Consider the following 17,494-nt stretch of genomic DNA (forward strand, 5'->3'; position numbering starts at 1 on the left):
AATGTGGATGAACGTATACCGTGTGATGAAGGCTGTCTATCATGTTTTAGACACATCAAACGAACCGAGTTCCACGATTGATGAAGTAAAGCACATCGCAACCCTCGAATACGCACTCTCGCAAGAAAGGAGGTCCTCCTGAAATATCAAGCCTCGTCATCCATCTGCGCCTTTCCTCACAGACTGATGCACGCTTTGATGTTGCGCTGCATGACTCGGACATGCAGATCAAAGATAAGGTACAGAACACGTGCATTTCGCTCCCTGGAGAGCTTGCCCCGGTTCTGATGGATATCTCCTGGTTCGTTCGCGAGTTCGTCATCAGAGGTCAGCTACTATCGAGTGGACACCAGATTGGGACTGCAGTTTTGGCCGTAGGATGATATGGGACCAGATGCAAAAGGAGGTAGGCGTTGCTTTGTATTCATCCACTATCATAATACAAATCAAGTACTCTAGAAATACCATCAGCGTGTTTCACAGCAAGAGACTGCTGGTGGCACAGACACCAGTAGAATCGGATGCTCTTCATGCCCCATCGGTCGCTGCAAAAACTGTAGGGTTCTATCGTGCCGGTCGGCCAATTGCTGTGAATCTTCCGAACCCCCAATCGTATGGTGCGCTAGGCATGAAAACAATGTTTTATGCCTTCCGTGCCTCGAAGAGCAGGGGTCCAAGAGAGAGCTGGAGAAATGTCCTGCGTGCAAATCTTGGTGCTGTTCCAAGGATATAAGAAAGTGTATCGGTCATCCCATTAACATCCCTTCGGTTTCTCGCGCATCCTGTCTTAATTACCTTCAGCATATGATGACTATCTTCTCCCAACCAGCTAAAGTTCACCCTCCCAAGTACCGTTCTTGCGGCCAATGCAAGCTACTGGGCGGAGATGCCCAGGTCGCTTATGTTGGTCAAAGCGCAATGCGATCTGCCCGGAATGCACCAGTGGTGGTATCACATGTGCATGTCAGAAAGTGTGGGCATGTGATGTCTGTGCGGAGCACGATAGCAGCATTTTTATACGTTGTCCGCGCTGTGACAGGCCATTCTGCACCTCTTGCACATATATCGACCGATGCAGACGATGCTCCCGTGCTACCCTCTGCTATGACTGTGCTGAAGAAACGTCGGATGTGGATGAATGTGCTAAAGAAGCGTCGGATGTGTGTGACTGTGCTAAAGAAACGTTGTATGTGGATGACAGCACCGAGGATGAATATGACGGGGTAGTAGAAAAGTTTGCTACACTCTCCGGAACATGCGGAAGCTGCGGGGAGAAGGTGTGTAGTCGCTGCGCGCCAAAAGCCTCCGAGTGGTTTTCATGCGCGGGGTGCCAGAAGAACCGTTACAGTCGTACGGGACGTGCACATGCTAGGAACGTGCCAACCAACCTGGCATATACTATCACGGATGCTCAAGCTTCAAGTGGTGTAGTCCATGTATAGAAGTTCTACATGCGGTCTCCATCATGACATCGAATGATCTGTCACACGTCCGACACGGGCCATGGATGTCTCAAATCAACGCCTTTCTGCCACTGGTACAACAACTCGTCTCCCATAAGATATCCACGATTATGTCTCTGGGTGACGACCTTGGTAAACAAGGTAACATTCATTTCTTTATGAGGTCGGGAGAATCTGACACTACAAGACCCACTACACAATGTAGCGTTAACATTCATGCATTGTCACAAATAGCCCGAGAAGCACGAACAAATTACTGGCAGCAATCCTGCAGATGTTACAAGTGCCATTGGCGGGGTCATGCTAATACCTATATTCGTATTGTCAACTCGTAAGGAAATTGGTTAGTCAAGGAGTGAGCTAACCCGACGAGTTTCCCGAAGCTGATAAGGCTGAAATGAGATAGGCCTCCATGTCTTGCGAATCTGAGGGTCGCGCGGCGCTCCAGAGGGCCTGTCTATCAAAAAGACCCAATATTTGAAGATGATTACTGCAAGTGGAACAGAAGGTGCACTTACGCTGATCACAGTATCGACTAGCGCTAACAACCCAACTGGTACAACCTTCAGCTGCACAACGCTCAGCCATAGTGATTTGTATGATGTTGAGAATCACAGTGATAACAAGATCAGTCTGGGTTACAACTGCCTTCATGCAGGTGGACTGATCAGATTATTTATATGGCAGCGGAGTGGGGCACGCCACACCTCGACAGTGCCAATGTTTCTGCCGTGCGCCACTCGAGCCCTGGGTCAAGGTATTCCCATCGCCATATGTTCCTATCTCGTGGGTGACTCAGTAGTACTCATCCTTGAGTACGGCTGGGAATGTTGACCCACACTGACCAACGTATTTGCCATCAAGTACTGATGCGCCCTGCACATCAATCACTGAGCGCTGGTCCCCGAACCATTTTGGATCGCTCAGTGGGAATTGCACAAGCTCGAGTCATTTTCTTATTGGACGTGAGACTCTGCCAATAGCGATTATGAGCTGCTTCGACTCGCCACATCTATTTTGATGCGTGATTGATTGATATCATAGATGTCTTCGACTTCGACCGCCCATTTGTATGTCAATTGTACTGGAAAAGTATTATCATAGCTCCGAGTTGGTAATGAGTCATTTCAATTCCTCACCAATATGCTCAGCAAAAAATGCCTCGATTCGAGACCAGAAAAAATGAAGAGCGGCCACGTTACTGCTTCTGTACTTGTAGAGTGTCAATTCACGATAAGGTCCGTTACAACACCAAATAGCAGGTAGGATTACAATGTACAACGGGGAGGTCTCAGCTAGTGCAGAACTTGATTGTCCAATAAAGCCTGAAGAGCATGTTCGGACTGATACGTTCGCAAAGCATCAGGACGCCATGTCTCCCACTCCCAAGATTCGTTTCCCAACAACTGAAACAGTCCCTTCATATGTGGCTTGCATACCTCGGGACGATCACCATTGTCGAGGATGAACGAGATTCGGTTATAAGCACGTCCATGACGAACGCACAACGCCATATCTGACCGGCCAAGCGAGTCAAATATCCTCGCAAGTTCCTCTTCGTCCTGTGACAGCAGGTTATTACCATCATCGAATTCAAGTGGCAATAGCATCAGTGGCGCAGCAAAAGCGAATGGTTTTGCAACAACTTTTGACCACTCCCAATCAATGATGCCAATGACATCAAGTTGGTCGTTGACAAGTATGTGGTCACCTTTGTCATCTTGATGGCGCAGACAAAAAATTTCACTGTTCATCGATTCGGCTGACAGGATGCGAGGATAGGCATCCAGTAGAGTGCGATATATGAGGTAGGATGTCACAGGATCACTGACAGCCCACCGAGAAGATTCGATGAGGCGAAGATAACAACCAATTGTGTGATCTAGGTGTTGGCGAAGGCTGGTGAACGGCCCCAGTAGGTCAAATTTCTGGGAATAATTCGGTTCAAATATCACGCGATCCGCAAATGCGCCGATAGACGCATGCGGCTGAACAATAGAACCGGATTGTCGAAACGAATGATGATCTAGTGTGATGAAAATGTTGGCTAGTTGATGGAGTACCCGACGACGCTGGTCGGAACCTAAATCGTACCATCTAAGCGGGGAAGCTTGCAGCTTATCCATCAGGATATAGTTGACGCCGACACCGTTTGAATCAGCTGTTATGCCATATCCGTGAACGACAGGAGTTGGCACTCCAATGCGGTTAAGATACACCAATGTTGCGAATTCACTGAGCAAAATGTGGTTTTGCACAGCTGGGGGAGGTGTGACTGCAGTTGTTCGTTGAATACGAGCGAGCCAGACGACATTATCATCAAATAAGATATCGAGATGAACGTTCATTCCCCCCATCATCTTTGAAAGCTTAGGGCGGTTGGCTGTGGCTGCGACGAGAGCTGGAATGGTGCACGGGATATCATTACGAAGAGATGACGCAACGTTCGCTAGCTGAATGGGATTGATGCGCTGTTGAAGCGCCACGAGTTCAAAAGTTTCTGTCTTCACGAAGGCTTTGCAAAACGCATCCCAGTCCTAAGATTCATTGATTGAGCAAGAAAATGAAAGAGTGGCTTGGACTAACATCTTCGCTCTTGGGGCAATCGTGAAAAGGAGGACTTCGGTGTTTTGAACAAAGGCGACGGTGACAGCAACCCATAGCGATGCTGTACCTCACTGGTGCATTATGGCAGTCAAGAATATCGCAAGTGAGCATCTTTGAAGCGAACTACTTCCCATAGTAATTTCAATGAAGTTGAGGCTCTGGAACAGTTACACCGATCGGAGTTTCGATGAGTCAGATGTAACAGATGCATTCCCTTGCCAAGGCGCTTCTCGGTACCTGTAATTACTACCAAAGACTGCAATCACAGCCACGCGTGGGTTGCACATCCATGACGCCTTTGTGATCAGCAACTTACACGGACTTTTAAGGTTCTCCTTCCCCGCGTCGTGTATCTATCAATCATGCCATTGATGATCATCCTGTTAACGCCTTGTCGCGTACGCTTCGTGACTCATCTAACTTGAAAATGACTGACATTTTTGCAGAGCTACACCGCCAATACGTCAGTCAATCTGAAGTAGAAGATGCTATTCGACTAGCCATCCATGCCCAACTGGAGAACACTCCACTTCGTCTAATCAGCACCTCTACTGGATGTTTGTGCAATCAAGATGCGCAGATCAACGCATTTACGGAAAGTAAAGAATATAAAGAGTTTTTACATTCATCAGTGACACACGTGCCCCTCCAAACGCAGCCCATCAAAGAAGCGGTCGCGCAGTACTTCGGATGGGTCATGTTATCGCACAAGTGGGAAACCCAGGAGCCAACGCTGTACGACATTCAGCACAAGACCATATGAAGGCTCGGATACGACGCTTGGATGTTCGATTATGGCGGATAAAGTCCAACTCCATACTGAATGGACGCATGATGAATTAGAAGAGTGGGATGATCAGATAGGCTAGATAAGGCTTCGATCGGATACATCAGATACACAAACTTGAAGGGAGAGCAAGCAGGCATACTTGTCGAGAGTATCTGTCAAATGTACCAGGAATCAGATCCCCGATTTGCTACCACTTCGAGTTTTTGCGGCTGGCTTTGTTTCATTTATTCGAGTTTACTTAAATCCAGTGAATTCTCAGTGACACGATACGACAGAGTCTTGCTCGGGACTTACATGGATGACTCAGGGCGTGCATAGGAAGCTATTGGATAGTCTCTAAATGGACTCGTCGCTGATGGCCCTTCTCCACGCTGTCCACCTTCGATGGCGTCCATGAGTCAATCGAGCCCTTTATGCTGAATGACTGAGGGTCGTGAATGAGAGTGGAACAAGCCAGACGTATGCCCACCCCGATATCATCCATCTGGGCAGTAGGGAAGTAGTAATGAGTCGTGCGTGAAGGGTGAAGGTCGGCTGTCAATGTCCTCAGCAACTATTGGTAGGGATTATTGTGATTGGGCGTCACACCAGATCGAGGTCCATTCTGTTTTGGGTGCTACTGGCACAATCAATCGTTGAACGACGTCTATTCAAACATGATTCGACGATATCGAGCATGACAGTTTAGAACAGACTTACGAGATGAGTATATGCCTCTGTCAAGAATGAATGCGCATGGCAAGGAGATGAAAAGTGCTGAGAGGAGAGTAGAGATGGGAAGCGGGCGTCAGGTCAGGACTCGGAAGGTATCAAACGCTCCTGGAAAAGTATCAGTAAGGCGCTGACTACAATATTTTGATATACATACTTTGATCAGATCACATCGACTCTGTCATGTCACTACCTGAGCAAAGCAAAAGAAGAAGTGGCAGCGAGTCGTGAAACCTTAGACGGCTGATACTGTGTCAGATCGGCACGCGGACTATCTGTGCTGGGCGAGGAGTAAAGCACACCCGACAAAGTATCACTGATGCATCAGTTATCTGTAGACAAAAAAATGTGTGGAATCATTGATGGAAGATGGTTACCTTGTGGCCTGTGTTGATGGTTACCTTGTGTTGATGGTCTAGATTGAGTCTCGAGGCATGTGTGAATGATGAACGCAAAGTGAGGCAGGGATAGCGGCTGTCACAGAAGACGACACCACCGTCCCAAGTAAACACAGTTCATGCAGGGATTAATATTTAATGACAGCAGAGAGTCGGCCCAGGTTTGATTGTGCAGATGTAAGTAATTTTTTACAAGATGATGAAGGCGCAGACGGCGTTCAAGTTGCTGTCGACATCGTAAAAAAGACGCTCTAAAGGTCTCTAAATTGGGTCGTATAATGGACTATCAGATCGGAAATTGAGTTGGAGCTATGCCAAATAACGGAACGTATGATACTTACACGTGGATTTGAATCTGGTGAGGCCGAGTCGGTGCAAACTTGCAAATGGAGATTGAGTGGTATTCTTGATATTAAGACCGGGTACTGGTTAGAGAACGTTCTGGATATTGAAAGATGGAACGTTGTAGTACCCGCGAGGAGGAGGGTAAATTAATTAGTTTGTGGAGTAGGTGAACTGGTATCATAAGAGAAAAGTGCGCAAATGAACACCCTCACCGCCCGCGTGAGAAGATTCAGGCAGTACCTCCAGTAGTGCAAATCAAATTCTACTTTCAAATAGGCCGATCACCATCATGCCGATTTTGGTAAAACAAGCTGACCGCTGGTACTTATATGAATGCTAGATCGTCATACACACCCAACATCCCCCATCGACATCCTCGAATATGACTGTAGTCTCAAATAATCCCAGTTGGTGGCCCTTCATCAATTTCACCGTTTTGTACAGCTATTGGATGGGTTCGCCATATCAGTTGGTTGTGTCTTGATTTTATATTGACTTGTGGCTTCGCAGTTGCCGCAGCCTCCGTGGTGGTATACGATTGGGGTGAGCAGCACAGTGTCCTGAAATTGCTGATATTCTCATGATATTTTCAGTATTAACACTCGCACAAGAGGTAGGTTGATGCTATTGCCGCCGGAGCACCCAACTTGCTGACAATGGTGTCGTAGATTGACCTCATTTGGGTGAGTCACAGAGTTCCATATCATAACAAAAACAATGCATTTATGACAGACGCAACGCTGGTCTCTCATGACCGTGCTGTACCTAGTTGTTCGTGCCTCATGTTATACCATGGCATGGTTCGTGGTTGTGCTGACTCCGAAATGTTCTAGACACGCTATGTTGGAATACCATTTTCTGTGTATGTTAATCAAGGCCAAGAAGTAGTTGGTGTACTGATAGCCCATCTTTCAGTGCTAGGATTCTGGGTATGTCTCATATGCACCGTGTTCGATTCTTCTAACCGGCGGCACACAGGAACCACCACGTTGGTCCCGTTGACAGATGCAGTGAGTATTCCTCGATCATTTCATTCCTATCCAATGAATACATTTATTTGTAGGGGTGAGTGCGATTTGACTATTGGACTCGGCTCCACATAATGACTCAATAGGTGTGAGTCGGAGAATTTTATCCTAGTACAAGAGTGACCGCTAATCGGGTGTTTCAGGCAATATCATAGTCTATGCAATAAATGGGGCATCTGTGGTCATAACTGCCATGTTGGACGGTGAGTTGCCCAGCTGCGATACCTCAGTGATACCGACTCGACTGAAATATGATCCAAGTCATCATGATTGCTCGTTTGCATGCCATGTATCAGAGATCTAGGAGGATGCTTATCTTCCTTGTTATCATCTTCCTAGCTGTAAACATCGCCTGCGGAGCAATCGCGATCACAGAACTCAAGTATCATTTCGTATCGGGTAAGCTTTAGTTGTTGAATTGAAGAACACAGCTCATTGGACAAATACCAGAGGAATTCATACTCTCTGGTATTCATACGTGCTCTGTCGTATTTGAGGGGGATTCCAAGCTTCTGGTGTCAATGGTCTGGATGCTCAACACTGTTTGGGAGGTCCTCGCACTGTGTCTTTCAGTCTGGATCGCTGCAAAGCACTTCCGTGACCTGCGACGACTCAGCCCATTGACGGGATCGACCATCGGGGACTGTTTCAGAGTGCTGATGGAATCTCACGTGCTTTATTTTGCAAGGTGAGCTTGTAATGCGAATGTGCTTATGGTCTTCTGCTCAAGTTTCGCATGTGCTAGCTTTGCCGGTGTCTCATGCCTCCAGCTTGTTACTCTCTCTCCAGAGTTCCAGGTGCGCCAACATGTCACTGACATCTACATGTAACTACTGCTCATCATTTCTGTAGAATGCGAATCCTGTAGCAGCTGCGATACTCAATGCTAGTATGGCAATTTTATTACCCGTGCAGATGTTTGTGCTGGGACCACGCCTCATCCTTAGCGTTCGACAATATCACGCCAAACTCGTGGCTGAATCCGACGCAGAAACTAGCATGAATTCAATTGTCTTCCAGGAGCGTGTGCATGTACCAACTAGCAGTACTGTGTAGGAATTAGTTACCGAGTGTTCCACATGGAGGAGATATTTGGTCGAGGATCCGTCGTATTTATTTTGGTTATGGCGTCTCAAAGTATATTTTAGACGAGGTTTATGTAGACAAAACCCATTTCTTGTCGTATCACTACTTGAAGTCGGTGATCTGCCCGCCCACACTCGTACCGGGCGGCAAGCTGCAATTACCCGGCACATCCAGCAATGAACCCGCCCAGACCGCTGATTCTACGTGTTTGCGGAATTCCTTTGTCTGAGATGACTGTAATTGATCGTTGCTCAGATGCGCTTTTATCCATCTAGGCCACGGAGAAGGAATAGGAATAAATCGCACGACTCATGGTTCTTCTATCGCGAATGAACATAGCAAGAAGATGAGGTGTGCTGAACCGGGACACGGAGTAGAGAATTAAAGATTCGGAGCTGAGTGTTAATGCCATGAACCACAACATTCTGATATTGCATCCATACATACGTTGATCGGAGCCGCGCCATCGCCCATGTGAGTGCAAATCGTGCGTCGGGTTTGTGTCCTTGCAATGATCTGTTTGAGCCCATCATAGGATACACGGATAGCAGAGTAAAGTACCAATCGAGATACATACATGCATATATCCACCATCTGGACCGAGCGAACGGAAAGCGAGGCAACTGTAGAGTAGAAGTAGCGTGTTTGAGCTCAGACTGTTACAGTAGACAACTGATAAACCAAGGGTTCCGCAGCATCATCGGACTCTCGCCTTCAATCGCAGACTGTCCAGGTAGAGTGCCCTGTAAGCTTTCAAGCGGAGGTAGAACTCGTGAAAGGTTCGACCGGAATACACTGATCGGAGTTTCGATGAGTCAGATGGCATCGAGACCCAGACTCCTACTAGATGGTCCCACGAGTCCGTGTGTCCCAAGAGTCCGCGCATTGACTCTAGCACACGCAATTCTGCACAGAATCCTTATCCATGATAGATCTGGATTCGCCCAAACATAATACACACTCCCATATATTTTTTTTGAAGAAAATCGAAGTAGATCTTGTTCCATGGGCAACTTATCAGTGCGAGAGGCATAGAAGGCTCACTCTAAAGGTCAGATCTCCACATATAATTCTGGAATATTGTGAGATGGTTATATACATGATTAGAGAATACTAAAACAAATTTATTCGGGGCACATGCTTGTCAGGATCATCTGCGATAAAGAAATAAGCCCCAGACGTGACAATCTGCCCAAAGCGTTACATAGAGACCGTGTAATCAAAACTCCGCAATGCCGAAATGCTTTACACATGCACAACTTCACAACATTTAAACGGTGCGAATTCTGCGGAGCGTGAAAAGGCATTGCGGCAGACGTGTGACATAGTGTGACGAAGTGCGCGAACTCTAGGGAAAATGCACTTTTCTGCGCGGTAACTCTCCGCTGGACTCAACACGTCAATTTTCGAAAAAGAAACTAGCAGACGTTGTACTTTCGATGTCACGCTATCGAACTGTCAAATAATTATTTTTGTTTGTTTGTGCGATGTAGAGTAATAACCGTTTTGCCAAAAAGGTGCGAACTCCCGTGGACATCTAGTACCCATCGGCAGTGTGTTGAGAGTACATCCGAGTGCCGCCACACAAACCAAATACGACCAACAATAATTCAAACAGCGCAACTTTGGACTCTAACACACTTGGCTGACTGGCACAAGTTGTAGTGGCGCAAAGGTTGTATCTATTTGTCCCTCCAAAAAATACCTTCGAAATAGTCGCCAGTGCACCCAGGTGTGACGCGGGCATATTTGAATAAACCTTTGATATAATTATTATTGAAATATAATATTGATTAAATAAATAAACTGTAAGGGAATTAGCAGTGCAGTGCGAGGAGAACATGAGGCATAGTAGTCAGCGAGTTCGTGATAAAATGAGCGATGTCATGCATGAACTACTGTTGTACAATGAGTCTTGCAAGTAGACTATCAAAGGTGATGCACCCACATTGAAAGCTTCATCGGTAGCATTTTCTGCAGAAAGATTGTAGGCCGGGAAGCCCAGTGTTTTTGCTTCGTTACGAATTTTCTCGCCAAGAATATTCAGAGGCATCACTATGAGGATAATTCTATCGTTTCACAGGCTATAAGACTTATAGTTGACGTTATAGTTTTAGATTCAGAGGCTGATAGATAGACGCCAATAGGAGAGAATAGAACAAATTAATTTCTGGATATCTCCTAAGTCCTATATATTCTCTTTACTCTCCGACGATCTCAGACACTCCGAAGTTCTGCTACCTTCGGCTTATCAACTAAGGGTGAGCTCGGCTTGTTATTCTCAACACTCCCCCTCAAGCCGAAGTCATGCCTAAGTCACTGACAAATTTGCAGTGCTTCGGCTTATGTAACGACTTCGTCAGAACATCTGCCACCATATCATTGGTGCGGCAATACTGTTCGTGGATTACTCCATCTTGTATTTTCTGCCTGATATAATGATCTTTTACATCAAAGTGCTTGGACCTCGAATGATATTGTGGGTCTCTAGCAATTGCCAACGCGGACATGTTATCGCCATGGAGAACGGTTGGAGCATCCTGAGGTATGTTTAATTCCTCAAAGAGGTTCCGAAGCCATATGGCCTCACGTGTTGCGTGTGCCATCGCAGTGTATTCTGCTTCTGTCGATGAGAGGGATACTGCGTTTTGCTTTTTGGAACTCCAGGTAATAGCTCCTCCTCCCAGTTTGAATACATATCCTGATATTGACAGTCGGTCTCTAGGATCGTTCGCATAATCTGCATCCGACCATCCGACGACTCGAATTTGCCCTTTATCAGGTTTTCCGGTCCCTTGGTACTTGATTCCAAGTTTTCGCATTCCAGCTAAGTATCTTAATACACGTTTTGCTGCTACCCAATGCGTTAATCCTGGGTTTGCAGTAAACGAGCTAAGTCTTTGAATAGCATATGCGATATCTGGACGCGTTGCTATGGCCAAATACATCAGCGATCCGATCAGTGACGCATAAGTATTACTCCAGTTGCCTTCCTGGTCTGTTGCTTCTTTTTCGAGCATAATTTTTGGATCTAATGGCATACCTACTGAATTACTCAACTCTAGACCTTGTTTTTGCAGGATCAATTCGATATATTTTGTTTGCAAGAGTTTAATCGACCTGTTTGGTCTATCTCGCGTTATTTCGATCCCAACAATCTTTTTCGGTTCTCCAAGGTCAGTAATATCGAGTATACTCTTTAGTTGCTCTTTTAATCGATCCATCAGACTCGAATGGTCTGCGAATAGCAACAGGTCATCAACCCAGATGGTTATTATTTCCGTCCCTTTTTTGGATTCTCTGATGTAAGTGCATGGATCCGACTTTAGTCGTCTGAATCCAATTTTGTTAGGCGTCCATTTAGTTCAAGGTTCCATTCTCTACCCGATTGTTTAAGGCCATAAAGGGTCTTCTTTAATCGGCATACTCGGCCAGTTCCATCATCATAGCCTTCGGGCTGTTTCATGTATACTTCTTCTTTGAGTACGCCGTTTAGGTACGCTCCTTTTACGTCCATCTGCTGTACTTCCCAATCGAGGGATGCGGCTGTGGACATTACTGAATGTATTGTTTCTAGATGCACAACTGGTGAAAAAGTATCTGTGAAATCCATGCCCGGTATCTGTGAGTACCCTTTGGCTACCAACCGTGCCTTGTATTTGATTATTTCCCCTTCTTTGTTTGTTTTCTTTACTAGGTAGGACCCATTTATTTCCTACTAAGGTGTGATCTTTTGGGGGGTCAACCAATTCCCATGTACCCATTTGTTCTAATTGAGCGAGTTCGGTTCGTACCGCTTCTTCCCACTTTGGCCACTCATCTGACGCTTGCGCATCCTTTAGTGACTTGGCTCATGTGGTTCGAAGCTGCCGTTTGCCATGTAGGCGGCTAGAACTACTTCCTCTTCATAGAGCTCTTTGTCAAGCTCATGTCTCTCATGTGCAAGGTACGCCCATTCTGGTTCTGGGTCATTTAATTGGCGATAATCCTGTCTTACCGTCTGTCTCTTTGTTCTTCTAGGCGGTTCTATATCATCTGAATCTGTCAGGGGACGTTTCCTCTTTAGAGTTGAGTTGTTTTCGTCTTCTCCCTTCAGATCTTCATGCTTATTTTGATCTTTAGGATCCTCTATGGCATCTTTAGGTAATATAGCGCTGTTTTGTGATGTCTGCGCGTCTTTCCCTTCTAACTCCCCCTCGTGCTGCACATCATGTACTTGCGCAATGTTATCTAGGAACTTATAGTTCCTTGATACGCGTATTTGGTGCGTCCGTGTATTATAATATTTAATTGCTTTTGGCCCATCCGCAAATCCAACAAAGATTTGTTTTACAGATCTTGGGCTCATTTTCGATTGATTTGTGCCCTCTTGGAGCACATATACTGGCGCACCAAACTCCTGTAGGTGAGTTATATTCGGTTTTTTACCATTCCATAGTTGTTCTGGCGTCACGCCTTGTAGCGCTCGTGCAGGCGCGTGATTTCTTATATATGCAGCATGTGATACCGCTTCCGCCCATAAAGACTCCGGTAAGTCCTTTCCTATTAGCATTGCTCATGCAAGCTCCGCTAACATTCTGTTTTGTCTTTCAGACACGCCATTTTGCTCTGGTGAGTAAGGTGCTGTCGTCTGAAGTTCTATCCCCTCATTTTTACACCATGTTATTAGATCATTATTGATATATTCTGTTCCATTGTCAACTCAGAACCTTTTTGGTTGGTCTGTCCAACATTTCTTTAGGTATGTCGCATACTGTTTTACTTTGGTGGACGCTTCATTTTTATTCTTCATAAATTCGACGCTGCACCTTCAGGAGCAGTCGTCGGTGAAGGATATATAATATCTTGATCCACCAACAGATTGTACCCGCGCTGGTCCCCAGACATCACTATGCGTTAATTCGCCGAGTGATTTGGAATGTTCGTCTTTTGCATGCGGGAATGAACTTCTCGCATGCTTTGCTTGGATACAAGCTTCGCACTGTGGCATAGGTGAGTTATCGTCTAATACTTCCATTCCTTCTACTAATCCTTCTCTATATAGGCATCTGAGGCCGCTATAGGCTACATGGCCATATCTTTTGTGCCAGGTGAGCCAATCTGCGGGTATATTTTCACGAGCATTATAACTTTTGATTGTTTTATTTAGTTGCGCTCGGGTATTTTTTAATAAATATAACCCGTTTTGTAGCTCTCCTTTGGCTATTATGTGTCCTCCTTATGCTTTTAGAGTTATCCTGCCATTTCCCATAATTGCACGTCCTCCCTCTCTGTCTAGACGGATCATAGACACAAGGTTATTTGTTGCAGTCAGTACATACAATACATTTTTTAATTTGCACCTTATCTTTTGTTTACCTACACTGCTCACAAGTTCAACCATTCCTCGCCCTTCAGCCTTAATAGACTGGTTACTAATACCTGTAACCTTATGGGATTTTAATGGAACATAATCCGTTAATGCAGATTTAATCTTCGTGATGTGTGATGTGGTGCCTGAGTCAGCAAGCCAATCGCATGTGATCAACTTCGCTGCTTTACCTTGGCTATAATTTGCCTCGGTTTGAAGTCCATCATTTTGTTCATCGATGACCTCTTCCATATCGTCGCCGACAAAAGCGACATCCTCCTCATAATATTGCGCATCTTCGACAATGTCTTCAACGACATTCACGTTGTCTTTCCTTGCGCGCTTAAAAGGAGGCTTTGACGGTCCTGCACCCGCCTGTCTGCCACCCTTGCTCCAGCACGTTTCAATAGTGTGCCCGCTCTTATGGCAGTTGGAGCATTTGGTCTGCTTGTCCTTGAACCAGCAGTCCTTTTCAAGGTGACCGGACTTCTTGCATACTCCGCATCTCTTCATTTCCTTCCTTTCTCTCTTCTTTTTCGGATTCTTTTCCTTCATAGTGAGCGCACTCTCTTTTCCTTTTCCTTTACCATTGAGCTTTTCCTTCCTTCGCGCATTCTCCTCCATTATTAGGGAGATTAACTCATGCGAAGTAATCGCTGTCGCGTCACCTATCCTGTTTTGATACATCGTCGTGAAGGTGTCCCAAGACTCGGGCAAAGATGAGATAAGTACTGTGCAGAAGTTGTCTTCTGCTACTAAACTTCCCATCATATGCAGGGTCTCCTGGATCTCCCTCATGTGCTTGACATGTGTTGGGATATCTTTGTCATCATCGGCGAAAGTTCTATAGAACTTGCGCCTCCATGTGGTAATCGCTTGTTTGCCTCGCGACTCTTTCACGAGCTTTAGCTGATCCCACATTTCTTTTGCCTTTTTAGCTCCAGACAGATGAATCATTATATTCTCTTTACTCTCCGACGATCTCAGACACTCCAAAGTTCCGCTACCTTCGGCTTATCAACTAAGGGTGAGCTCGGCTTGTTATTCTCAACAAATTCCATTGTTGTTGAATAGAAGGGGGATCCAGAACGTGAATGTTTTGCCTGAGCCAGTCGGAGAAATAGTAAAGACATTTTTCTTCTCAAGCTGATGCAAAGCCGACCGAAGTTGCCAAGTACAGGGGGTGATACCGAATGTACTGTGAATGACCATCTTCATATCGGTCAAATTTGGTACTTTGAATTGACGGGCTGACATCGCAATGCTAAGGTTAACTCAAAAGACTCGAAATGGATATGTGTTGTGTCACAGAAGGTCACACTGTTAAATAAAACACTAGGCGACTATTTCGAAGGTATTTTTTGGAGGGACAAATAGATACAACCTTTGCGCCACTACAACTTGTGCCAGTCGGCCAAGTGTGTTAGAGTCCAAAGTTGCGCTGTTTGAATTATTGTTGGTCGTATTTGGTTTGTGTGGCGGCACTCGGATGTACTCTCAACACACTGCCGATGGGTAGGAGTCTGATCGAGACCCGGTTTCTACTAAACATTTACAAATAGGCCCCTGTCCCCAGTACTGACTGTCTCTTCCAACGCCGAGGCTACTCTACCACCAAAGACTGTAATCACAGCCACGCGTGGGTTGCACATCCATGACGCCTTTGTGATCAGCGACTTACACGACTTTTAAGGTTCTCCTTCCCCGCATGGTGGTGTCGGTGTATCTACCAGTCATGATCATCCTGTCAACGCCTTGTCGCGTACGCTTCATGACATCAATGTGCATGACTTGAAAACGACTGACATTTTTGCAGAGCTACACCGCCAATACGTCAGTCAATCTGAAGTAGAAGATGCTATTCGACTAGCCATTCACGTCCAACTGGAGAACGCTCCATTTCGTCTAATCAACACCTCTACTGGACGTTTGTGCAATCAAGATGCGCAGATCAACGCATTTATGGGAAGTAAAGAGTATAAAGAGCTTTCACATTCATCAGTGATACACGTGCCAGTCCAAACGCGGCCCATCAAAGAAGCGGTCGTGCAGTACTTCGAGGGTCATGTTATCGCACAGATGGGAAACCCAGGAGCCAACGCTGTATGACATTCAGCACAAGACCATATACGATTTGGACCCGGCTGGAACCATAGTGAAGTTACAGAAATTCCGCAAAGCTGCTCGCGATGCGGGGCATCGTTGGGCGTGGAGCGATACGTGCTGCATCGACCGGCTCGACACTGTCGAGCTCAATGTTTCAGACCACTCCATGTTCATCCGGTATCACTGCTCAGCGCTCAGCACTCACCATTGTTTACCTATCGGATGTTCCTTCATCAAAGTCGGGCGCGCTCGCAAACAGTGCTTGGAACACGCGAGCATGGAGTATTCCAGAACTCCTGGCCCCGAAAGTCATTCTCTTCTACCAAGCTAATTGAACCCTATATTTCGACGACCGCTCACGCAACTACAAGGAGCCTGTCAGTATTATGGAGGAGCTGGAGCATTCAACTGGCATAAATGCGCAGGCGCTCCTCGCCTTCCGCCCGGGGACGAGAGATGCCAGAGAGAAACTTCAATGGGCATCAATGCGTGTCACTGCGCGGGATGAAGACCCTGTTTGGAATATTCGGCATCTACATTCCTATAATCTACGGAGAAGGAAGACACTTCAACAGTTGCCTCCCAGCCAACATTTCCTCATACAAGACTCTGCCATGCATCCCTGCTCATTCATCCATGCAATCGGCATGATCTCGAGGACTTTACAGACGAGTCGCAGAGCGTAGATAATTGGTCTGCTGAGCCTGGAGATGACGAGCTGGTAACCAGAGGGTTGAGGTTGCTCGTTCGCCTTGTTCGTCCTTTTGGCGCACTTTTGCTAGCGCAATAGCATGGCTGGGAGTATAAGAGAATTGCTTCGGATAACAATACCATCGCACAAGTGAGGGACATGACTTCTGTTGTTGATGACATGATGAATGTCAGGATGCTGGAGATATTGTAGCTGCGAAGCACGGGTCATCAACATTTCGACATGAATAGTATCTGCATCGTATCAATCTCGATATCGTATTATATATTGTCTCGTATACAAACAAGCTGTTCCCAAAGTTAGACGTTAGAAGGAGAGAAAGCTCCGGTGCAAGCGCTTCCTAGAACTGTACATTCATTCGGTCTTCCTAGCGCGCAAATTTGAAGTGCGACGTTGATGTCAAAACTCGGCAGTTTGCCAACAGTCCACAAGGTCTGAATGGGTGCGAGACCGTGCTGAGATACTGCAAGGGAAGATCGCAGGACAGCTGAAGTAACGAAGCTGTTAGTGACAAGAGGGTAGAACGACACGAGGGAGTCAAGTACCGAACCACTCCCGTGGTGAACGTGGGAGTAAAGCTGATCAATTTGCCCTGGTCATCTTTGGCAGAAGAAATATCCAATGTGGCCAACATAGTCACAATGGCAGACCACACAGAGGCATCAGCGGTATACCTCCCTGAGTAAAGTCTATCTGTCAACAAATTTCTTATAGAGTCAAAGTAACTTAACGAACCAGGACATGCACGCCGGCCAAAGCCGAAGGTGTATTGTGCGGGGTCATCACCTGTTAACGCGCCATCAACGTCGATAAACCTCTCTGGTATAAAGCGAGATGCGTCGGGGTACCGCTTTTCATCCCGTGTAATGCTCCTAAAATCAAGTCAGTGTTACAAAAG

General features: G+C 46.1%; 1 protein-coding gene across 1 annotated transcript; it reads left to right on the forward strand.

The window, feature by feature from the left end:
* Positions 1 to 15,267: 15,267 nt before the first annotated feature.
* On the forward strand, positions 15,268 to 16,653 carry F5147DRAFT_841983 (uncharacterized protein; the record flags this gene model as incomplete). The annotated part of the gene is made up of 6 exons (XM_041444414.1): positions 15,268 to 15,293; positions 15,341 to 15,417; positions 15,472 to 15,540; positions 15,595 to 15,881; positions 15,959 to 16,192; positions 16,256 to 16,653. The coding sequence occupies 6 exons, from the start codon at positions 15,268 to 15,270 to the stop codon at positions 16,568 to 16,570; spliced, it is 1,008 nt and encodes a 335-aa protein (XP_041284453.1). The 3' UTR covers positions 16,571 to 16,653.
* Between the last annotated feature and the right edge of the window lie 841 nt (positions 16,654 to 17,494).

This window comes from Suillus discolor (assembly GCF_016758755.1).
Source record: "Suillus discolor strain FC423 chromosome Unknown F5147scaffold_238, whole genome shotgun sequence".
Classification (NCBI taxonomy): Eukaryota; Fungi; Basidiomycota; class Agaricomycetes; order Boletales; family Suillaceae; genus Suillus; species Suillus discolor.